This window comes from Arachis stenosperma, chromosome 8 (genome assembly GCF_014773155.1).
Source record: "Arachis stenosperma cultivar V10309 chromosome 8, arast.V10309.gnm1.PFL2, whole genome shotgun sequence".
NCBI classification, from domain to species: domain Eukaryota; kingdom Viridiplantae; phylum Streptophyta; class Magnoliopsida; order Fabales; family Fabaceae; genus Arachis; species Arachis stenosperma.
The window spans coordinates 1,828,231-1,848,277 of NC_080384.1; the positions used below are offsets into that span (position 1 = coordinate 1,828,231).

At 37.4% G+C, this 20,047-nt stretch overlaps 3 protein-coding genes across 3 annotated transcripts; 1 reads left to right on the top strand and 2 right to left on the bottom strand.

The window, feature by feature from the left end:
• Nucleotides 1-28: 28 nt before the first annotated feature.
• On the bottom strand, nt 29-1,499 carry LOC130943659 (uncharacterized). Its single transcript, XM_057871635.1, has one exon. It carries the CDS (start codon nt 1,474-1,476, stop codon nt 322-324), a length of 1,155 nt encoding a protein of 384 aa, XP_057727618.1. The 5' UTR covers nt 1,477-1,499; the 3' UTR covers nt 29-321.
• A 4,816-nt stretch (nt 1,500-6,315) lies between these two features.
• Nucleotides 6,316-8,332, top strand: LOC130943663 (COMPASS-like H3K4 histone methylase component WDR5A). The gene is made up of 2 exons (XM_057871638.1): nt 6,316-7,152; nt 7,651-8,332. The coding sequence occupies exons 1-2, from the start codon at nt 6,484-6,486 to the stop codon at nt 7,942-7,944; spliced, it is 963 nt and encodes a 320-aa protein (XP_057727621.1). The 5' UTR covers nt 6,316-6,483; the 3' UTR covers nt 7,945-8,332.
• A 3,912-nt stretch (nt 8,333-12,244) lies between these two features.
• On the bottom strand, nt 12,245-15,909 carry LOC130943424 (14 kDa zinc-binding protein-like). Its single transcript, XM_057871297.1, has 5 exons — nt 15,638-15,909; nt 15,219-15,276; nt 14,567-14,656; nt 13,108-13,225; nt 12,245-12,672 (listed from the first exon to the last, which is right to left on the bottom strand). Exons 1-5 carry the CDS (start codon nt 15,814-15,816, stop codon nt 12,605-12,607), a joined length of 513 nt encoding a protein of 170 aa, XP_057727280.1. The 5' UTR covers nt 15,817-15,909; the 3' UTR covers nt 12,245-12,604.
• Nucleotides 15,910-20,047: the final 4,138 nt, after the last annotated feature.

Sequence of the window (20,047 nt, forward strand, 5' to 3'; positions counted from 1 at the left end):
GGAATTCAAACAACATTCAATTCCATAATTCCTTCAATATATGAACCAGTCCACTTCTTTGAACAAGAATACACAACAAAACCAACAAACAAGCATGGTGTACAAAGTTATCTCTGAGCACAATACCATTTATACTTATGAACAATCAAGTATAACTGATTCAGGTAAGATCTATGAGTAAAATCTAAAAAGCTTTCAGCCAAGCAAATGAGACTGTTCAATCAAATTAGTAGAAATCTAATCATAGACTAAAGTGACATGAAAAAACAAAAGATTGCTTGACACAAAATTTGGCATCAAGAGTTGACTAACTCAAAAATGCTAACATCCTCCTTGATATAGTGTTAATAGGCGAGACCGATCTTTCTCCTCAAAACATGTGACACACTTCTTGAGGAACAGCTCCTCAGTCAAAGAAAATGGTGTGATTATGCTAGCATTCTTCTTCATCAAACCATTGGAGAGAAGATATTTGACAACCTTAGCTCTAGGAATAAGCCTCTTCTCCAAACTGCATCCAAAAAGCATCGGTCTAATGCGAAGCGCCGAAGAATCCCAGCCGAGATTACTGATCCAAAAGCTCATCACTGCATTGAGTTTGTCCTCGGAACGTAGCATAAAATTGGGGTGCCTCCTAAAGGCCTCCGAAAAATCTTGTTCGGACCAGCCCCATTTCTTAAGGACATCAACTTTAGCCTCCCATTTGGACTTAGTTATGGCCCTTTTGGTCAGCAACACCACACTGAAATAAGAGTGTGAAGGATCAAACCCCAATTGCTTCACTTCCTCAACTGTTTTCTTCAAATCAGCAGAGGACAGCACAGAAGGCCTAGTTCTAAGCAAATGGTGAATGTTGGCATTGGTCAACCCTTCATCAAGCAGCAATTTCACATTTTGAGCCAGACGAACATCAGCAATGGATGATGGCCATGCAGTTATATAAGCAATGGCCTTAAGATCAGAGGGACAGAACCTCCTTACCAATTCGTACAAGGATACTATATGGTCAAGGCTTCGAAGCAGGAAGCGGGGACTCCTTGTGGTCATGAGTACAATGTCAGAGGGAGAAGCACCTTTGGATGATAAAAATTGAAACTTTGACAAGATTGCGTTGGTGGGGTCGCATGTGAGGAACACGGGAATCCTGCGCATGATGGTGGTGATTTGGGAGAGTGAGAAACCGTGGGCTTTGAAGAAGGAGATGACGGAATCTGGCTTGACCGGGGTGTCAAAGCGAACGCGCCTGTTTGCTCTGAGAGCGTCTTCATGGGAGAAGCCGCACTTGGTGGTGAGGTAGGAGACAGTGAAAGAGTGGTGGTCACCGGAAGTGGAGGTGGTTGAGAAGAGGGATGAGTGGCGGCGTGTTTGTGGCAGAAGAAGAAGGTAAGATTTTATGGATGGAGATGGAAGAGGGGGAGTTTGGATGAGGAAGAAGAGAAGAGCTCTTGTAAGAGAGTGATGCTTAGAGTGAAACATGACGATGGAGATTGTGTGCGGCAGCTCCGTGGTGACTGGTGGTGACTGGTGAGGTTCGTGTATTTTAAAAGCTTTTTTTTTTTTTTTTTTGGTTATCCTCGGTGCTTTTTCTTAGTTGATTGACCCGACGGGTTTTCATTAAACCCGGTGACCCAATCGGGTTTCATTAAACTCGTCTCTCTGCTCTCTCGACCCCACTCCCAAACCCAAATCCCCTAATCTGATCCGCAGTGACCCACCCCTACCTCAAGCCTCAACGTTTCTCGCCACTCTCGTCTCCGGTGTGTCACTTCTCTCTCGGTCTGGCACTCACCGTTTTGGAATCAAGCTCGTCGCGCTCTGTGTCCTCACCGTCTCAAGCTCAGTCACCGCCTTCCTGGGCTCGCTTCGCGGGCGGCAGAACCACACGGAACCCAGTCGCGCGCCTTCGCGTACGCTCGTCGTCGCCGGAAGCAGAGGCAGCAGGTCCCGGTGGGCTGGTCTTGTTCGTCTTCTTGCTTGGAGCCTCGCCGTCAGCTTCCTTGGCGCAACCCGATTTGGTGAGTTCCAACAAATTCCCCCTTTCTTTCTGTTTCGATTTTGTTGCTGTAATTCATCACTGCAGTTTGATTTTGTTACTGAAAGTTAAATTTGTTGCTGAAAGTTGAATGTGTTGCTGTAATTTGTTCTTGACTGAACGTTGAATTTGTTGTCTTGCTGAAATAATCAATTAACTTCAATTTATTCATTGCTCAATGAATTTGTTTCTGAATGAACGTTGAGTTTGTTGCCGTAATAATCACTCACTTGAATTTGTTTGTTACTGAAAATCATGACTGAGCTAACTTTGTTACTGATTATCATCACGATTGAAGCTATTGTGGTCTTGGTGAAATAATCACTTGGCTAAATTTTATGTTGATGTCTTCTTTTGAGCTAAATCTTTTGTTGTTGAAAATTATTATAGTTGAATTTGTTGTTGAAAAAATGGGGCTCATGTTCTCTGCAACTTAGAATAAAATTATTCAGTTAAATTGTTGTTTCCACACTTTCTGTTTGTATTATTATGAATTATTCTTGGTATTGATTTGTGAAAAATACACAAATGTAGATATAGATGCAAATTAAAATGAAGGAGATGTCGGTCAAGCTTCAAATTTGTCCTATGAAGATATAGGTGTTGATTTTCAGATTATTTTTTGAATTTGATTTACTGATTGTGTTATCTTTTGCCTCCTCTTGTTCATTTAAATTTAGAAAGTATTTTATATTAGAGGCTTGCTACACATACAAGTCTTTTTGACTTACAAATTTTACAAGTTGCTACACATTAGAGTCTTTTAATGCGTTATTTAGTTTCCAAAGCGCTACACTCACCGTGAATTATGAACGACTCCTCTTTCTCTTCCTCTTCCTCTTCCTCTTCTTCTTTCTTCTTCCTCTTCTTCACTCACCGTGAATTATGAAAAACTCATCTTCCTCTTCCTCTTCCTCTTCTTCTTCACTCACCGTAGATTATGAACAACTCATCTTCCTCTTCTTGTTCCTCTTCCTCTTCTTCTTCTTCTTCTTCACTCACCGTGGATTATGAACAACTCATCTTCCTCTTCCTCTTCCTCTTCCTCTTCCTCTTCTTCTCCTCCTTCTTCTTCTTCCTCCTCCTCCATGTATTTCTTCGTTATTCTCTTTGCCTTTTAATTAGTTGTTTTATTTGCGTTTATTACTGGTATTCTTGCTTCGTTTTTTTTCGATTTTCATGGTTTCTGAAATCAAGCTTTGAAATCGTTTTGAAGATAATGGAACTTCAGAAATACACCCAAACGATTATAGAAAATACACCAAGGTTCAGAAAACCGGACCGGTCATCAAACCGCTCTAGTCACTGGTTCACTGGTCTAACCGGTTCAACCGATGGTTCAACCGGAAAAACCGTTTTAGAGTAGAATAGTAAATAAATTATAAATACACATCCTAAAATATAATTATAGTCTGATACAAATCTTAAAATATCTTCGAAATTAAAAACACTACATAAAATATCATCAACCAAAATCAAACTTCAGCAACTAAAATTGAGTCCGATGCAACGATAAGCCAAAACAACATTTGTTTAAAAGGAAGAAAAATACAAATCAGTAAAAGAAACAAAAAATAAAATGAAACCCCAACTATAATCAAATACAAGACCTAAAGCAAGCTAAAACTCATGCTATTAATCGAACTTCAACTATGCTATAAACAAATTCAGGCAATGAATTAAGCATGCATATAGACCGAACCCAAAGGTTCAATTCATGCAAGAAACAAGTTTTTCTAATTTCTAGGAGCTACTGGGCAAATTGCTCAGATGATTTGGATTTATTCAACAATAGCATGGGGAAAAATTACCACTGATGAACTAAAACAAGCTTAGAAATGAGAAATTAAGTAAAAGCAAAGGATCAACAACAACAATAGTAAGAATAAGAAAATTGGTACCCTGCTAGTAACTTTCTTATTCTCCAGAGGTAGAATAGCGAGATAAATGCAACCTTTGATCTTAAATCTGTGAATAAAATTGAAGAAAAAAAGAATCAAATCAAATCAATACCGAAAAATTAGAAATTCAAAATCAAAGTAGCAACTAATTATGTCAAATACTCAAGCTACAAACAAATTCAGTTCAGTTCAGTTCAGTTCACAGCACAGTTGACAAAGAGCAAGTTCACAGTAATTGAAATCAGAATTTGAAATTAGAAAATTGAAAGAGCAAGTCCACCGAACACAAATTGAGCTGCACAGTTCAGTTCACAAAAAAGAGCAGAAAATGGCAACATGCAGTTCAGTTCAGTTCAGTTCACAGCACAGGACGAGTAACTTGAGTAACTTCAGTTCAGTTTACAGAATATGAGCAGAGGTCTAACTTGAGTAACTTCAGTTCAGTTTACAGAGGACGAGGCAAAGGACAAAGAGAAATGAGCAGAGGACGAGTCACTCACCTGGGGTCGATGGAGGGCTCCCGGTGTTGACCGTTGAGGACCGCCGATGAGAGGCTACTGCGTGCTGGTGAAGATGAAGACGATCGAAATTGAGGGCACCAGAAGACGAGAAGATGAAGATGAGCAGGAACCAGGCGACGCCGGAGATTGGAGGGTTGCTGGAGCTGAGGATGGCGACTGGCGACACCACGGGGGCGAGAGATGGCGACAGGGCTTCAGGCAGCGCCGCTAGGGTTCTTCTTCTCCATTGGAGATGATGATTGCTGAATGAATGGGGTCGGGGCTTGGGGGAAGAAAGGGGGGGGCTCCACGGGCGGGTCGGGTCGGGTTTGGTTTTTTTATTTTTTTTTAAACGCAAAACGGCGTCGTTTAGTGAAAGATGAATAACCGGCCGGTCACCGGTTCGGTCCAACCGGCCGGTTTTTGACCGGTTCGCCGGTTCTTGACCGGTTCTTCCCTCTGCGGTTTTTAGATAAGGACCGGACCGCTTGCAGCGCCGGTTCGCGGTTAAACCGGTTGAACCGGCCGGTCCGGTCCGGTTTTCAGAACATTGAAATACACACAAACGATTATAGAAAATACACCCAAACGATATTTCTTCATTATTCTCTTTGCCTTTTCATTAGTTGTTTTACTCGTTTATTACTGGTATTCTTACTTCTTTTTTTTCGATTTTCATGGTTTCTGAAATCAAACTTTGAAATCGTTTTGAAAATAATAGAACTTCAGAAATACACCCAAACGATTATAGAAAATACACCCAAACGATTATAGAAAATACACCCAAACGATATTTCTTCGTTATTCTCTTTGCCTTTTCATTAGTTGTTTTACTCGTTTATTACTGGTATTCTTACTTCTTTTTTTTCGATTTTCATGGTTTCTGAAATCAAGCTTTGAAATCGTTTTGAAAATAATGAAACTTTAGAAATACACCCAAACGATTATAGAAAATACACCCAAACGATTATAGAAAATACACCCAAAGGACACTTTATGCATAATTCAGAACTCTTTCTCTTTCTCCTCCTCATATTCTGCTGCTTCTTCTTCTTCAAAAATGATTTCAGAGCTTGATATCAAAAAATAATGGAAATCAAGAATAACGAAAAAAGAAAACAAAGAGAAAAGCACGTAAATGAAGAAGGAGAAAGAGAAGGCAAAAAACGAAAGAAAAGAAGAAGAGGAGGAGGAGGAAGAGGAAGAAGAATTTGCAGCAAGAAGAAGAAGACGGTGCAGTGAAATTGTGCAGTAACGGTTGAAGAAGGAGAAAGAGAAAGTAAGAAACGAAAGAAAAGAAGAAGAAGAGGAAGAGGAAGAAGAACGTGCAGTAACGTTCAAGCGCGCTAATATAATACTTGTAAAGACTTGTATAAAAAAATGCTTGTATATGGAGAATTTCTCTTTATATTAATGATTAGTTTATTATCTCTTTTTGCATCATTAGTTATATCTAAGAATTGATACTTGATTGTTATTAATATGTTTGTAAAGACATCATTTTAAGTTTTAACTTTTGATGTTAATTTTATTTTTATAATTTTATATTTTTATTTAATTATGATTGGGTGAATTAATGATCCACCGGTTAAACCAGTGACTCGGTGACCCGATCGTATGACCGGATCAATTACTGGTTCGATTTTGATAACTATGGCAACAAGCTTCACGTTTTGACTTAAAATTTAACTGTTTGACACTATGCAATTTGATTATTGGTTAAGAAATCACCTCTAGAACCTTTGGGATATCATACTTTAAAACTGAACTTGATTAACCAAATAAAGAAGCAACAAACACGCAAATCATGATTATATGTGTCCTTGATAGTACATTTTGCTACAAGTTGGTGCTTAATATTCTTATTGTATCACAAAGCTCTTAAACCTATAACTGGAGAAGTTAACACTTATTTTTTGTCCGATCCAGAAAAGTTAAAACTTTGGTTGATGATATTTCATGTACTGCTTTAAATTTGGATGACATTTTAATGTTTGTATTTGGATGACATTTTTATTAGAGGAACAATCCACACACACAGAGTAAAATCATGACGGAGCCATCAGAATCGTTCAAGCCATATACTCTGTCACAAACCCTAACCGGTCACAAGCGCGCCATCTCTGCCGTCAAGTTCTCCTCCAATGGCCGTCTCCTGGCATCGTCGTCGGCGGACAAGACCCTCCGCACTTACGCCTTCACCAACTCAGACTCTGATTCTGGCAGCCGCACTTTGTCGCCGATGCAGGAGTACGAGGGCCATGAGCAGGGCGTCTCCGATCTGGCCTTCTCCTCAGACTCTCGATTCTTGGTCTCCGCCTCCGACGACAAGACCCTCCGCCTCTGGGACGTACCCACCGGCTCCCTCATCAAAACCCTCCATGGCCACACCAACTACGTCTTCTGTGTTAACTTCAACCCCCAATCAAACATCATTGTTTCTGGTTCCTTCGATGAGACCGTTAGGGTTTGGGATGTTAAGTCTGGTAAGTGTCTTAAGGTCCTTCCAGCACATTCTGACCCTGTCACTGCCGTCGATTTCAACCGCGACGGTTCTCTTATTGTTTCTAGTAGCTACGATGGGCTCTGTAGGATTTGGGATGCTTCCACTGGCCACTGTATGAAGACTCTCATTGACGATGAGAACCCTCCTGTTTCCTTTGTCAAGTTCTCGCCTAATGGCAAGTTCATCCTCGTTGGCACTTTGGACAACACTCTGGTAATTTTCAATTCTGTTCAATCTTTTATTATTTTCGTCATTTGATTGTAGAAGAATAGTGTTAGTTTTAATCTTGAATGCCATTGGTTTTTTCAATGTCAGATTTTCAGCCTGAGCTTTTCTTTTCTAGAATGCTGTGTCTCTTATTGATTAATTGTAGTATGCATATTTGGTCTTAGGAAGAAAAAGCATATATAAAGTTTAACTAGTTTTTTGGAACTTGAGGAATGATGAATGAGATATTAAGTACTTATGTTTAACTAGTGAATGCACTCATTACTCTAATCTTTCAAAATTCTAATGGATTGCTTATCATGATAAGTTTCTCTAATGGCTTCTACTTTGTTGCTAAGAATATATATATCTGTGTGCGCGCGCGCGTGTGGCGACTAGGTACTAGCCAATGTGCCTTGGATGTTAGCTCAGTTGGCTAAAACTGACTTGTTCAGTTTATTAATCATTTTTGTGTTTCTTCATTCAATTCTTCTCTCCCTGCAGAGGCTTTGGAACTATTCTACTGGCAAGTTTCTGAAGTCATACACTGGTCATGTTAACTCAAAATATTGCCTTTCATCCACATTTTCTATAACAAATGGGAAGTATGTTGTTGGTGGTTCAGAAGATAATTGTATATACTTGTGGGAACTGCAGACAAGGAAAATAGTGCAGAAATTGGAAGGCCATTCTGATACTGTTGTATCCGTCTCGTGTCACCCGATGGAGAACATGATCGCTTCCGGTGCTCTTGGCAATGACAAAACTGTGAAGATCTGGACCCAACAGAAAGACTAATCTTGTGATGAGGACTGCGGGCTAATCGTTCACTGGATTAGTGAAAGTTGAGTTTAGGAGAAAGTGACTTGTGATGAAACCCTTAGATCATGTTGTAGTTGAGGAACTTGGTCATTTTTGCAGTTGAGTTCACTACTGTATTAAAGAATGATTTCATTTCAAGTTTCAATCATCTTATTGTCGGGGAAGTCACTCTTTAATTTAAGGATTATTTGGATGGTAGGTGCATGTAGTTTGGGTGTATCTGTAATTTTCTTGTTTGGTAAATATGGAAGTTGGGTCTTAAGATAAGGTTCAGATGTAGATAGGCAAAACCCCTATATCTACCCTAATGGATTAATCCCACGGCATTAGCCACTATTAAGTATTAAAGTTCTTGCAACTTGCTGTTCTGGTGGCGGCAACATGCAATATATTTTTTTTTTTTTAGAAAATTTCAACAAAAAAAAAGTGTTTGGGTAAATAAATAAAAAATCATGTATTCTAAGTTTTACTTCACAATACATTTTACTAAATAGATGTATTTAAGTCGACAAAAAATATATATATATGTATCTAACTTGAATACAAAAGTATAAAACGTTGATATAAAACTATAAAAGATTTTTAAGTGTTTGGTAATTGGTACATTCAATTAAAAGTTCTTCACGTTTGGGATATCGAAACCATAGTTTTTGGTTTGAAAATGATACAAACATGATACATATACTGTGGTTAAATGTGCCATTTATAATAGCTTCCATACATTGGTTCATGATGGTCCTGAATTGGTTTTATTTGATTTTTTTTTCTTTTCTATAATAAAAATATACATACCAAAGCTAAAATCAGTCACAACCTCAGTCTCTTTAGCTCATAAAATATTTTATTGTACATTTGTTTTTGTCATGTGCATGTTTGATATTGATATTGTTATTTTTGTTTCTTCTATTACAAATTTCATATTGATATCATTATATCAAAGAAATATGTTTATATCTTTTATGTTTTTTGGCATAATTATAAAAGCGGTTCGAATTGATCAGTTTGATCGAAAAACTAGTGAATTTGACTCCTAATAAGTCCGGTCCAGTCGTAGAATCGTTTAAAGATGAAAATCGGTGAAAATTGATCAAATCCGATAAAAAATTGGTCTAACAAAATCTTTCAAATAAAAATTCTAAAATTAATGAAGATGTGAATTAAACTCAAGTCTTTTTTATTATTGTATGCTTTCCTTACCACTAAGCCATATTATTCCTTATTATTTTTTATGCTAATTATTAATTATATAACAAAAATGTATAATAATTTTGTTAGATATTATTTTAATTTTATACTCACTAATATTTAAATTAATTATATTTTTTATTATTCATAATTATTAATATAAATATTATTAAATATCCATAAATAAAAATATCAAATATTTTTATTAATTATAACATAATTATTCTTTTTATGATTATATGATATTTATTAATATTATTTTTAATAAATACATATAGTATATAACAATATGATAAATATAAATTAACTAGTTAGTTATTAAAATAAAAAATAGTTACTTTAATATAAAAATAAAATTAAAAAATATTTATTATGAAAAAATACAAAAAGATTTTATACTTATTTAATAATAATTGGACCATGGTTAATTATCATTTGTTAAAATTTAATTATTTTTAAAATATTAATAAAGATATATTTTAAATTTAATTTTAAATTTATACTTATTTAATAATAATTGGACCATGGTTAAACGGACTCTCACTAGCTTCCTTGCTAATGTTTTTCCTTCAATGTGATGGCCGCAACATCTCTCATGGACTTCGCTTAGGACGTAGTCCGTTTGGTCGGGACACAGGTATTTTAACAGAGGCTAGTTGATTCCCCGTTTGTACAACTGCCCCTAGACTACCACGTACTTAACAACTTCTCTTCTTATCGCTTTAGCTTCTTTCTCGTCTCCAGGGAGTTCACCACCTTCCAAGAAATGGTTGATTGGGTCCATCCATAAGGGAGGACTCAGCACTTGGGTCACGCAAAGAGTCACCGACGGCTCTTTTACGAAACCCTAAATTAGGGATCGGTTTTCCGTGTCGGGTTTTGTGCTTGCTAACTTTGACAGGAGGTCGGCTCTGGCGTTCCTTTCCCTGGGTACATATTGGACCGTTACTTCTTCAAAATTCTCACACACCTTTTTCACTTTCTTCAGGTACTTTTGCAATAAAAGGTCCCTGACCTGGTAGGTTCTGTTGACCTGGGAAGTCACGATTTGAGAATTGCTGTTGACTTCGACCCTTGATGTTCCGACTTCTTTAACTAAGGTTAAGCCCCCTATCAAGACTTCATACTCTGTCTGATTATTCGAGACCTAAAATTCGAACTTGATTGACTGCTCATATATCATACCCTCTGAGCTCTCAAGGATCATTCCTGCTCTTCCAAACGCCTGGCTGGAGACTCGGTCCACATGGAGCTTCCATCGTATTTTCGAGTTTTTGGGAGAGTCCCCTGTCACTTTTACCAGAAAGTCTGCCATTTTCTGAGCCTTGATTGCATGTCTGAGCTCGTATTGTGTGTCGTACTGAAATAACTCTATCGCCCAGGTCATTATGCGACCCGCCAAGTCGGGTTTTTGCATAATTTGGCAGATGGCTTGGTCAGTTCTTAAGGTGATCGGGTGCCCCTGGAAGTACTGCATTAATCTTCGAGATGAGACTAACAAAGCATAGGCCAGTTTCTCCAACTTGGTGTCTAATATTTACCTTTTCATGGTAGAAGTTAATATTTGCTTCTCTCATAGTACTACTTTCTAGAAACAGATTATAAGAATTACCCACAAAAATAGTAATAGTAGTTAAAATAAATAATAAGAATAAATTACCATATGTACACAATTAAAAAATACAAACGCTGACAAATATACCCATTAAATTAAAAAACGACCATTATACCCATAAAAAATGGGTTTTGTGTGACAGAAATATCCAAATCCCAAAAAACTATTCAAAAATTCCAAATTGTCCTTTTCTCCACTACTACTACCATCATCCTCTCTCACTCATACTCTCTCTCTTTCTCTCTCTATCTCTCTCTCTCTAAATCTTTTTCCAACTCTCCGGTGAGTGTCCCAATTTCAAAGTCAAACCATGAAGCAGCATCCCCAAATTCACTTCACCCATTGCAGCCACCACAAGAACCATTGTGACCATAGTAGCAATATCAGGAACCAAACCTTAATCACCACCACCATTCAACAAAAACCCTTAAACAGTCCACAAATCTCACCAAAAGCCAATTCTCCGAGCACACAAGCATAATCGAGTTCTATGAAATCAAGTTTCTTCGAGGCGTTTTCTCAAACACTTTGAACGCACTCTCCACAAACCCACACTTACCATACATAGCAATCAGTGCATTTCCCACAAAAGAATCAGAGCACAGTCCCAGCTTCAAAGCAAGCGCGTGAAGCGCTTCCCCGAGCTCCACCTCTGTGAGTCTAGCGTAGGCCTTGACAGTACACAGCAACGTGAAATTGTCCGGCAGAAGTCCTGCCATGGAGACCAATTTAACGAAGAGCAAAATGGTGTTGCAATAGAGTGTGTAGCCGCTGAGAAGCACGTTGTAGAGGAATATGTTCTTATTTTGGAGAAATTGTGGAATACTGAGCGTGATTTGGAGGGTGAGGCGCATGCGCGGCGTACATGGTGATTAAGTAGGTGGTGAGAAGCTTGACAAGATCTGAAAGGAAGAAGGAAGCGAATGAAAGGATACGGAAAAAGAAGGAAAGAGAAAGGGAGGGGATCGTCAGCGGGGCACTCACTTGAGAGTTGGAAGAAGATTTAGAGAGAGAGCGTGTGTGAGAGAGGATAATGGTGGCGGTGGAAATGCGGGCAATTTGAAATTTTTTAGTAGTTTTTTATAGGACTGTCAAACGAGCTAGCCCAGCCCATTTAGGTCCGGTCCGTTAAGCCCGTGTGTTAAATGGACTGGACCGTTTAAACCTGCTTTATTCGCAGGCCATAATTTTTCAACCCAGACCATTTATGGTTAGCCCAATGGATTAAATGAGTCAGCCCGTTTATCTTTTTATTTTATTTTTTGAATAATATTTTGACAAAAAATATCACTTTTAGATCAAAAACCTTTAAAAAAATATATTTTTTTAGTTGATGGATCGGATTTCCGAATCGGATCGAGAGAAGACTAAAAGTGCTATTTTTTTTGAAAAAAATGCAAAAAAAAAAAAGAGCCACCCGTTTATCCCACGAGCTAGCCCATTTATGGTATTATTTTTAGAGTTTAGGTATATCTATCATTTGAAACCCATTTTTTATGGGTATAATTGTCGTTTTCTTATTTGATGGGTACATTTGTCAACGTCTGTATCTTTCATGAGTACATCCGGTAATTTGTTCTAAATAATAATAACTGCTAATCCTCTTTTTCATCGCCCAATTGCGAAGTTGTAACAATTTAATAGTTAATTCGAAAGTTTAACAACTATACCAACCATTAGGTTCTACAAGAGATGACTTTGGAATCAGCAGCATCATTCAATACAAATGTAGCTACACAAAATTATTCTCAAACCATTATCGTAAGATGGCACAACTAAAGTGATATTGATGGAGGAGAAATCAAGTCCATCTCACTCCCTATTCTTTGTCCCAATTTAGCCAGGAGGCCAGTTCATCTGTCGTCCGCCGAGGAGGTGAACATGAATGTGGTAAACTGATTGACCTGTTAAAAATTAATTCAAACAATCACTCAATGTTGAAATCCATTGTAGAGAGAAAAGGGCCAAAGAAAATGAAAGAGTGAAATGAAAAGCCAGTTTAATTTTGGGTAGCCTGCCTGGTACGGAGGCTTTGCCCCATCATCCACGTGGATATGGTGGGGGAGTCTCCCAACAGAGATAACAAGGTCTCGAACCAAGACTTTACTTGTGCGATATCGAACCGCTAACCACTCAGGCCAACCTCACATTGGTTGATAGAAAAAGTGATTACAATTTGACTTATATAGTAGGAGGAAGATCCTAATCACTGTATTCTCCTAACTAACTATTATAACCCTCTAACTATTCCTAATCACCATAATTTTTCAATAATCAAGAATAATAGAGATGAAATATTGAAGTTAAAGTGTCGGCATGCATGGAGATAGAACACTTACATCCCTTTGGACCATCATTAATTACAACCCTGAAGCCATCATCAAGACCTTCTTGCTTTGCAATCAACTTCGCAGTGTAAAGAAGGCGGCCAAGAATTTCAAAGTGCCTCTCCTCAGCCTAGAAAAATAATGTTTCAACATAAGAATGAAGCAAATTACAGGAAAGATGTAGGTGGTGGTCGTTGTTTCTTCATTTCTCCTTGACCAACTAGCAACTTAATTGGAGATCCAGGCATAGGAATAACACTGTAAATCCAGAATGCTAAATATGAGAAAAGAAGGGAAAAAGGGAAGGGGGGGGAGGGGTCAGCAAGTTCTGTTCATGTAACTGGTGATACAAATTGAATGGGTTTCACGACCATAAGTTTGATAGACATAGGTTATTACATAGGGGGGAAATGGCTAACAAATAGTCAATCCATAACTCAGCATGGAGTCACATGCTCTGCTCGAATCTTCCAACAAGGACTGATAATAACATTTAGTAATAGCCAAAAACCACAGTTGACCATAATAGCTATAAGTGCATTTGTAAGAGTCCCTGGCAATGAGGAATTTCCTGCTTGACTGCTAGTACACCTGATGACAATAGGAGACTAAAGAGAGGAAGGTAGGGGCATCCTTTATTAAAGAAGGGGGTAAAAGGGTAATACTCAGCCTTTTCTTCATTCACTCATACAGAAAATACACAAAAGTTACACACAAGGACAAGAGTAACGCTACACTAGGGGGATTTGAATCCTATATCAGTTCATACATTATCTTACTCTTCATAGATATTGATACCAGTTTATTATGGACTTCCATCATCTAATTAAAAAGTTGAAATTCAGTGGAAGGTAGACAGGCAGAGTGCATTATCTCACTTCAAGCTCAAAGGTCTCATGTGTGAAGATCAGCATCCACCTAATATCTTAAGCTTTTTGGAGCTTGGTAAGTAATAGAAAGAAATGGTAGAGAGTCAGAAAGGTTGGCATAAATTGAGTAAGGTTTGAGCCCTCCGGTCAGGTGGTAGACCCAATTCCAAAAAATTGTCAAGTATAGAGCAAATAAGAATTCAAAATAATTCATTGAAAAATTATCAAGACACTGTAACATTTTCATGTTAATTATCTTATATGTAGTATCAACCACAGACCAAAACCGAAGGCAGCCTTCCCACAATCAGTCTGAAAATTTAATTTCAAAGTAGCCAACACATTTCAAAGAAGCACCATACAAATATTGCTCAACAGACAAGCTGACCAACATATCTTTACCCAGCAACATTAAATCCTTGTGGATTTTATCTTTCTCTTCTTATACTAGAAAGGACTAGTCTAAGTTAGATGAATACTTATACCAATGAGGTAGAGGAAAAAAAGTAATTCAACTGAGTTCATTTGTGCGATCTGTTCCTGAATGAAAGTTTGGTATAGTGCGACTGTGATGCGTTTATGGGCAAAGAGAGAATAAATACCTTGGATAGACCAGTTAACCCATCTTTTACTTTAGGAATGATTAGAATGTGAGTAGGAGCTTGGGGATTTATGTCCCTAAAAGCAAAGACCTGTCAAAAGGGGGAAAAGCATCCCAATGATTAATTGCTATTGGTTGTTAGATCAAATAAGAAACCACGACCAATCAAACCAAGTAGATTTCCTTTACAATAAATAACTAATTCTCAAGAATAAATTTGTAAAGCATACTATTTCCAAACTTTAAGTATAAATTAACACTGAAATGCTCCTTATATAAAAGAAAATGGCCACGGGGTAACCCATTCGAGAATAAAAGTGGAGCACATAACTGTGAGGAAGATCATGATAAAGAATTTGAAATATCTATTTGGGGATACTCATACACATGAAACAAAATCAGTAACCATTATTTCCACATTTGAGCACGACTACAGTATTTCCAGAGAGTTTAACCTAACATCCAAATTATTGTTACATTGAAATCCATTGAACCGTGTTACTATTCACATTATTAATGTGTTACAAGCTAGATGGTAAAGAACCTTCAATTAGAATACTTCTGAGACTTCTTCCAATGAAACTGAATAATGAAAAATAAACACCACAACAGGACTACATATATATGTGTGCACAAAACAAATCAGGGAGTACCTTATCATCCTCATAAACCACATTTGAAGGGATCTCCTTGTTGATTATCTTGTCAAATCTGATAATCATAGAATACAACCATAAGAACATGAAAGATAGGTACTTAGACAAATGCCAGAATTCTGAAGGAAAAACCTTTAATTAATTGTTCAAATAAATTTGGGAATGAAGCTGGACAAAATCCGGCTTAGACATTAAAATGAACACTGATAAAATTATAAAAATGCAAAAGCTAGAACATATACAAGCAAACACCAACTTCAAACAAAGAAATGGATCCCATCGAACATACAAGTTCATAGCATAAGAAGAAAATTAGAAACCGAAAACCTTGCATTTATTTTTCCCTAACAGACAATCAGAACATGAAATTCAAGTGAAGGAGAAACAACAGAAAAGAGAAAGGGAGAAAGTTTTACATGGTGGGAGCATCAGCGTCGGAGGGTGCGGTAGCAAGAGCAGCTTGTTTCTCCGAAGCCATGGAAGTGGAATCTGAAGAGGAAGACGAAGACGAAGGGAGGTGTGAAGCAAACACAACAAGTCTTTGAGTAATGTTTCTTCTGCTCACACTGCTCATGCCATTTTTCAAGCCCTTCATGTATTGGGTCAATACCCTATTGGACCTTGTAATTCGTGCAGTAATTTAATATTTTCTTTGTTTTTTAAAGCTCAAAATATGACTATAAAAAGAATTTTGTTCCGAAATTAGAAAAACCACATATTTTCATTCACTCGTATGGATCATATTCATATCGATAAAGTTGTCGTTGTTGAGGCCTTGAGGGTGAAGGTCTGAGACATTATAGGATTTTTTGTATTTTCGTGTTCTTCAACTAACAAAAATTTAATATTCAATTTGATTTTTGAATTTTGAGGTCAAATTTAAAGAATTTCTAAATTTAAAGAATTTCTAAATTTAAATTAGACTCTGTTCGTTACTTGGAGATTTCGGTTCTTGGAGAGGTCGGATGTTTAGACACGGGAGGAACGGGTGAGACCCTAGAGTGACGTAGAGCGAGAATTTGGATGTCGATGACATTAGAAGGAGCGTGCAGACCAGGGGGCCGGCCACTTGTAAGGACACTCCGTACATTGGGGGAGTGCTGACCTCTCCCCTTATATACCGTGCTGGGTGGACCTAAAGGTGACCTGGTCCACTGTCCAGGATGCTTTGTGCTGCTCCTGCTCACGTGGGGAAGCGTTGGCAATTCTAACCGTCGGGTCGGGGATTCGGGTCCGATCCCAATGACTCCGATCCGACCGTTTCAGCTAGGTGGTTTGGTCCGCACAGGAAGCGTGGCCGTATGCTGCCCGGATCGGGTATCCGAAGGCCGACCCGTAGGGTTCCTTTATTGTTGGTTTGGGTCTGGGTCAGAGGTGGCACTCTGACCTGACGAGTAGGCGGACTGGGCCTAGGGCGATCCATAATAGACTCCAAATTTATAATAGTAAGCTCATTTCAGTTAATGAAATATTGATTTGGTATGTTAATTTATTATGCTGTCTAAAATAAAAACACTTCGTTTGAGATTGATATTCAATCTTCAATAAAATGGCGTGTTTCATGTAAAAGCATATCTTTTTTTTTTCAACAGTGATGGTCATAAACGAGATATATTTTTACCCTATTCAATTAAAACAACATTAATTGATTAAAGATTAGGTTTAATTATTCTATTGGTTCCTATAATTTTACTAAATTTATAACTAGATTATATTATGTGTACACTAAAATTAACCGCCAAAGTTAGTCGCTAGTATAAAATACATATTAGAATATAAATACACATAAATAAATTAAATCATACATGTATTTATACACAAATATATTAGTATACATAAATAAATTAAACCATACATAAATTAGTGGCTAATTTTAGTATACGGATAGTATTTTGTTGTAATTAGGTCTCTATATTTTTTCTTTAATTGAGTCTTTACATTACTTTCACTTTTATAATTAAGTGTTTTTGTATTAAAAATATTAAAATTAACAAAATATTTTTTTCAAAAAATATGTAGTCAAAGATCTAATTGAGTTTCTAATAATAGAAATTTTAATTTATAAAAACAAAATTTTTTTGTTAATTTTAGTGTTTTTTTATACTAATAAAGATTTAATTAAAAAATAAAAAATAATATAAAACTTAAATAAAAAATTATAAAAATTTAATTATGATTTTGATAATCTTATAAAAAGTTAAAAACCAATATAATAATTAAACTTTATTTTTACCAACAAATTACCGTACCAAATTGATACATGATTAATGAAAACGATTTTTGGCTATACCTAAAAATTACTTATAATTTTTAGGGCAAATCACATAAACAATTTATTAGGGTATCTAATTTACGTGAATATCCTAAATACAAAGAGTGGACGTGAGTGCCTTAAATCTATGTAAATCAAATCAATATAATTCGGTTTACCTTTATTTCATGTAAATCGAAGCAAGCAAATTCGATTTACCTCCATTACATGTAAATCGATTCCAGTAAATTTGAATTACTAGCAACTCTCATAAATCATGATTTATCTTTTATGCCTATAATTCAAATATGACTCATTCGATTTACGTGGGAAAAATGTAATGCAAATAATTCGAATCAATATGATTCGATTTACATGTAAGAGTCAAGCATAGTAAATTAAAACTAGTAGATTCGATTTACTTGGAAAGAAATGAGTTTGATTAAATCGAATTGATTTAATTCGATTTACTTAACGAACGTATGCTATATAAATAGGATCATAACGTGGAACGTTGAATAGAGGTAAATTCACAATGGCTAGTGAAGAGAGTTTTTAAGTTCTTATGCACTACAAAGACACGATTAAGAAAAAAATACGAGAGGGTATAAAATTCACTGATAAGGATCCTTTGAGTGTCTTTATCAGACCTTCTACGAGCCTTGTTGATTTTAATAACACCGTACTACAGAAATTAGGACTACATGGAATGAAAAGGATAGAGAAATTATATTATAGAATTTCAATTTTTGTCGTTCGCGATGAGGTGAAGTATGACTCGTTTGTGATAGACAATGACAAGGATCTGCAAGTTTTATTTTACTGTCGTCGCCAATTTTTGGAGGTGAGAATCCCTGAACTATTGGCCAAGTTGGTGGATGTGGTCTCTAACTCAAGAAGAGCGAACCGAAATAATCAATCAGTACCAATGGCAGCAGCCTCCAGTTCAAACCCTATTGTTGCATCTTCATCTCTGCTTGTAATGGCATCTGAGGAATATTTGGTGGCATCTCCGTCTTTCGCAGTTGATTTACACTGCGATGAGATTGCAGAAATTGGTGCTAACATCAATACTCTTGTTATGATCCCGATTTCTGGGGAGGTTGGAGAACCAGATGCGGTGGAAGACGTGTTAGGCGATGACGATGATGTTGAGCCCGCCATGATTGAGGATGACAACGATGATGACATAGGGAGGAGTATTCCTGTTGCGGCTAGTGGATCATCGAGCTCAAGAACTCAATAGTACCTGCCGCACTTTTTGACTCTAAACTTAGATGCCATGAGACATCAGGGGTTCATAGACATGGAATCCGATTTTGAGGCCAGAGATTCACAGGACACGTCAGGTCTTGCTGAGTTTCAAGTCGGTCAGTAGTTTCAGAATAACAAGGAAGTCGTATTATGTGCGAAGACTTATAGCATTCGCCAGGGGATTGAGTAGAAAATGCTGGAATTGGATCATGCCAAGTACTACAGAAAGTGTAAGGAGTTCGAAAATAGCTACAGATGGTTGATTCGGATCACTCTACGACAGCAGAAGAGTATTTGGGAGGTCAGATGGTATAACGGAGCTCATATATGTTTGTCCTCCTCGATTTCTAGTGATCACAGATTATCATGTGATATCTGCTTTCATCCTTCCTATGATCAGAGTTGATACGAATGTGTCTATCAAGGTACTGCAGAATGCGATGGAGGCACATTTTAGGTTTAGACCTATGTATAGAAGGGTTTGGCTGGCTAAGCAGAAGGCCTTCACGCAGATATATGGGGATTGGGAGGAATCCTATAATGAGTTTCCAAGGTGGATACTTGGTGTGCAGACAATGATGCCAAGTAGTATTGTAGTTCTGAAGACGAGTCCTGTGCGAGTTGGAGGCCAGGTTGACGGGTCATTAGCATTTTTCCACAAACTTTTTTGGTCGTTCTCACCATGCATCAAGGCATTCAAGAATTGTAAGCCGTTGGTCATTATTGACGGAATTCACTTATACAGCAAATATGGGGGAACTTTGTTGGTTGCAATTGCTCAGGATGAGAATTCTAATATCCTTCCCATTGCTTTTGTCCTATTGGAGGGTGAAAATGCAGAACTGGTGCACGAAATTGACTCCGCAATATTCGCACAGATAGACTGGCAAGTGCACCGGGTCGTCCAAGTAATACCTCACGTGAGTGAGGGTTGATCCCACGGAGATTGTCGGATTGAGCAAGCAATGGCTATCTTGTATATCTTAGTCAGGCGATTAAAAAAGATAGTTGTTGTGAAAAATGCATAAAAACAGAATAAAGATAGAATTACTTAATTGGTGTGAAATCAATGATGAGAGAATGGTTGAGGCTTTGGAGATGCTTCCTCCTTCTGGATCAATTTTTCTCACAGTCTACTTCAACTTCTGATGATTCATTCCATGGCAGGCTGTAAGTGACTAACGTCAGGTCAGTGGTCACTAATTTCCTCTACTTCAGATCAAACGCCAGGTCAGTGGTCATCCAATCCGAATGGGGGTGAAGCTCTAGCAGCCCATTTCCTTGGTGATCCTACTCAAATCGCCACAGATAAAGTCGGATC

Coding starts and splice junctions, on each gene's coding strand:
- LOC130943659 (XM_057871635.1), bottom strand. CDS start 1,476: ATGTTTCACTCTAAGCATCACTCTCTTACAAGAGCTCTTCTCTTCTTC.
- LOC130943663 (XM_057871638.1), top strand. CDS start 6,484: ATGACGGAGCCATCAGAATCGTTCAAGCCATATACTCTGTCACAAACC. Junction 7,153..7,650: donor GCACTTTGGACAACACTCTG/GTAATTTTCAAT, acceptor CTCTCCCTGCAG/AGGCTTTGGAACTATTCTAC.
- LOC130943424 (XM_057871297.1), bottom strand. CDS start 15,816: ATGAAGGGCTTGAAAAATGGCATGAGCAGTGTGAGCAGAAGAAACATT. Junction 14,657..15,218: donor TGGTTTATGAGGATGATAAG/GTACTCCCTGAT, acceptor CCCTTTTGACAG/GTCTTTGCTTTTAGGGACAT. Junction 13,226..14,566: donor GGTTAACTGGTCTATCCAAG/GTATTTATTCTC, acceptor TTATTTTTCTAG/GCTGAGGAGAGGCACTTTGA.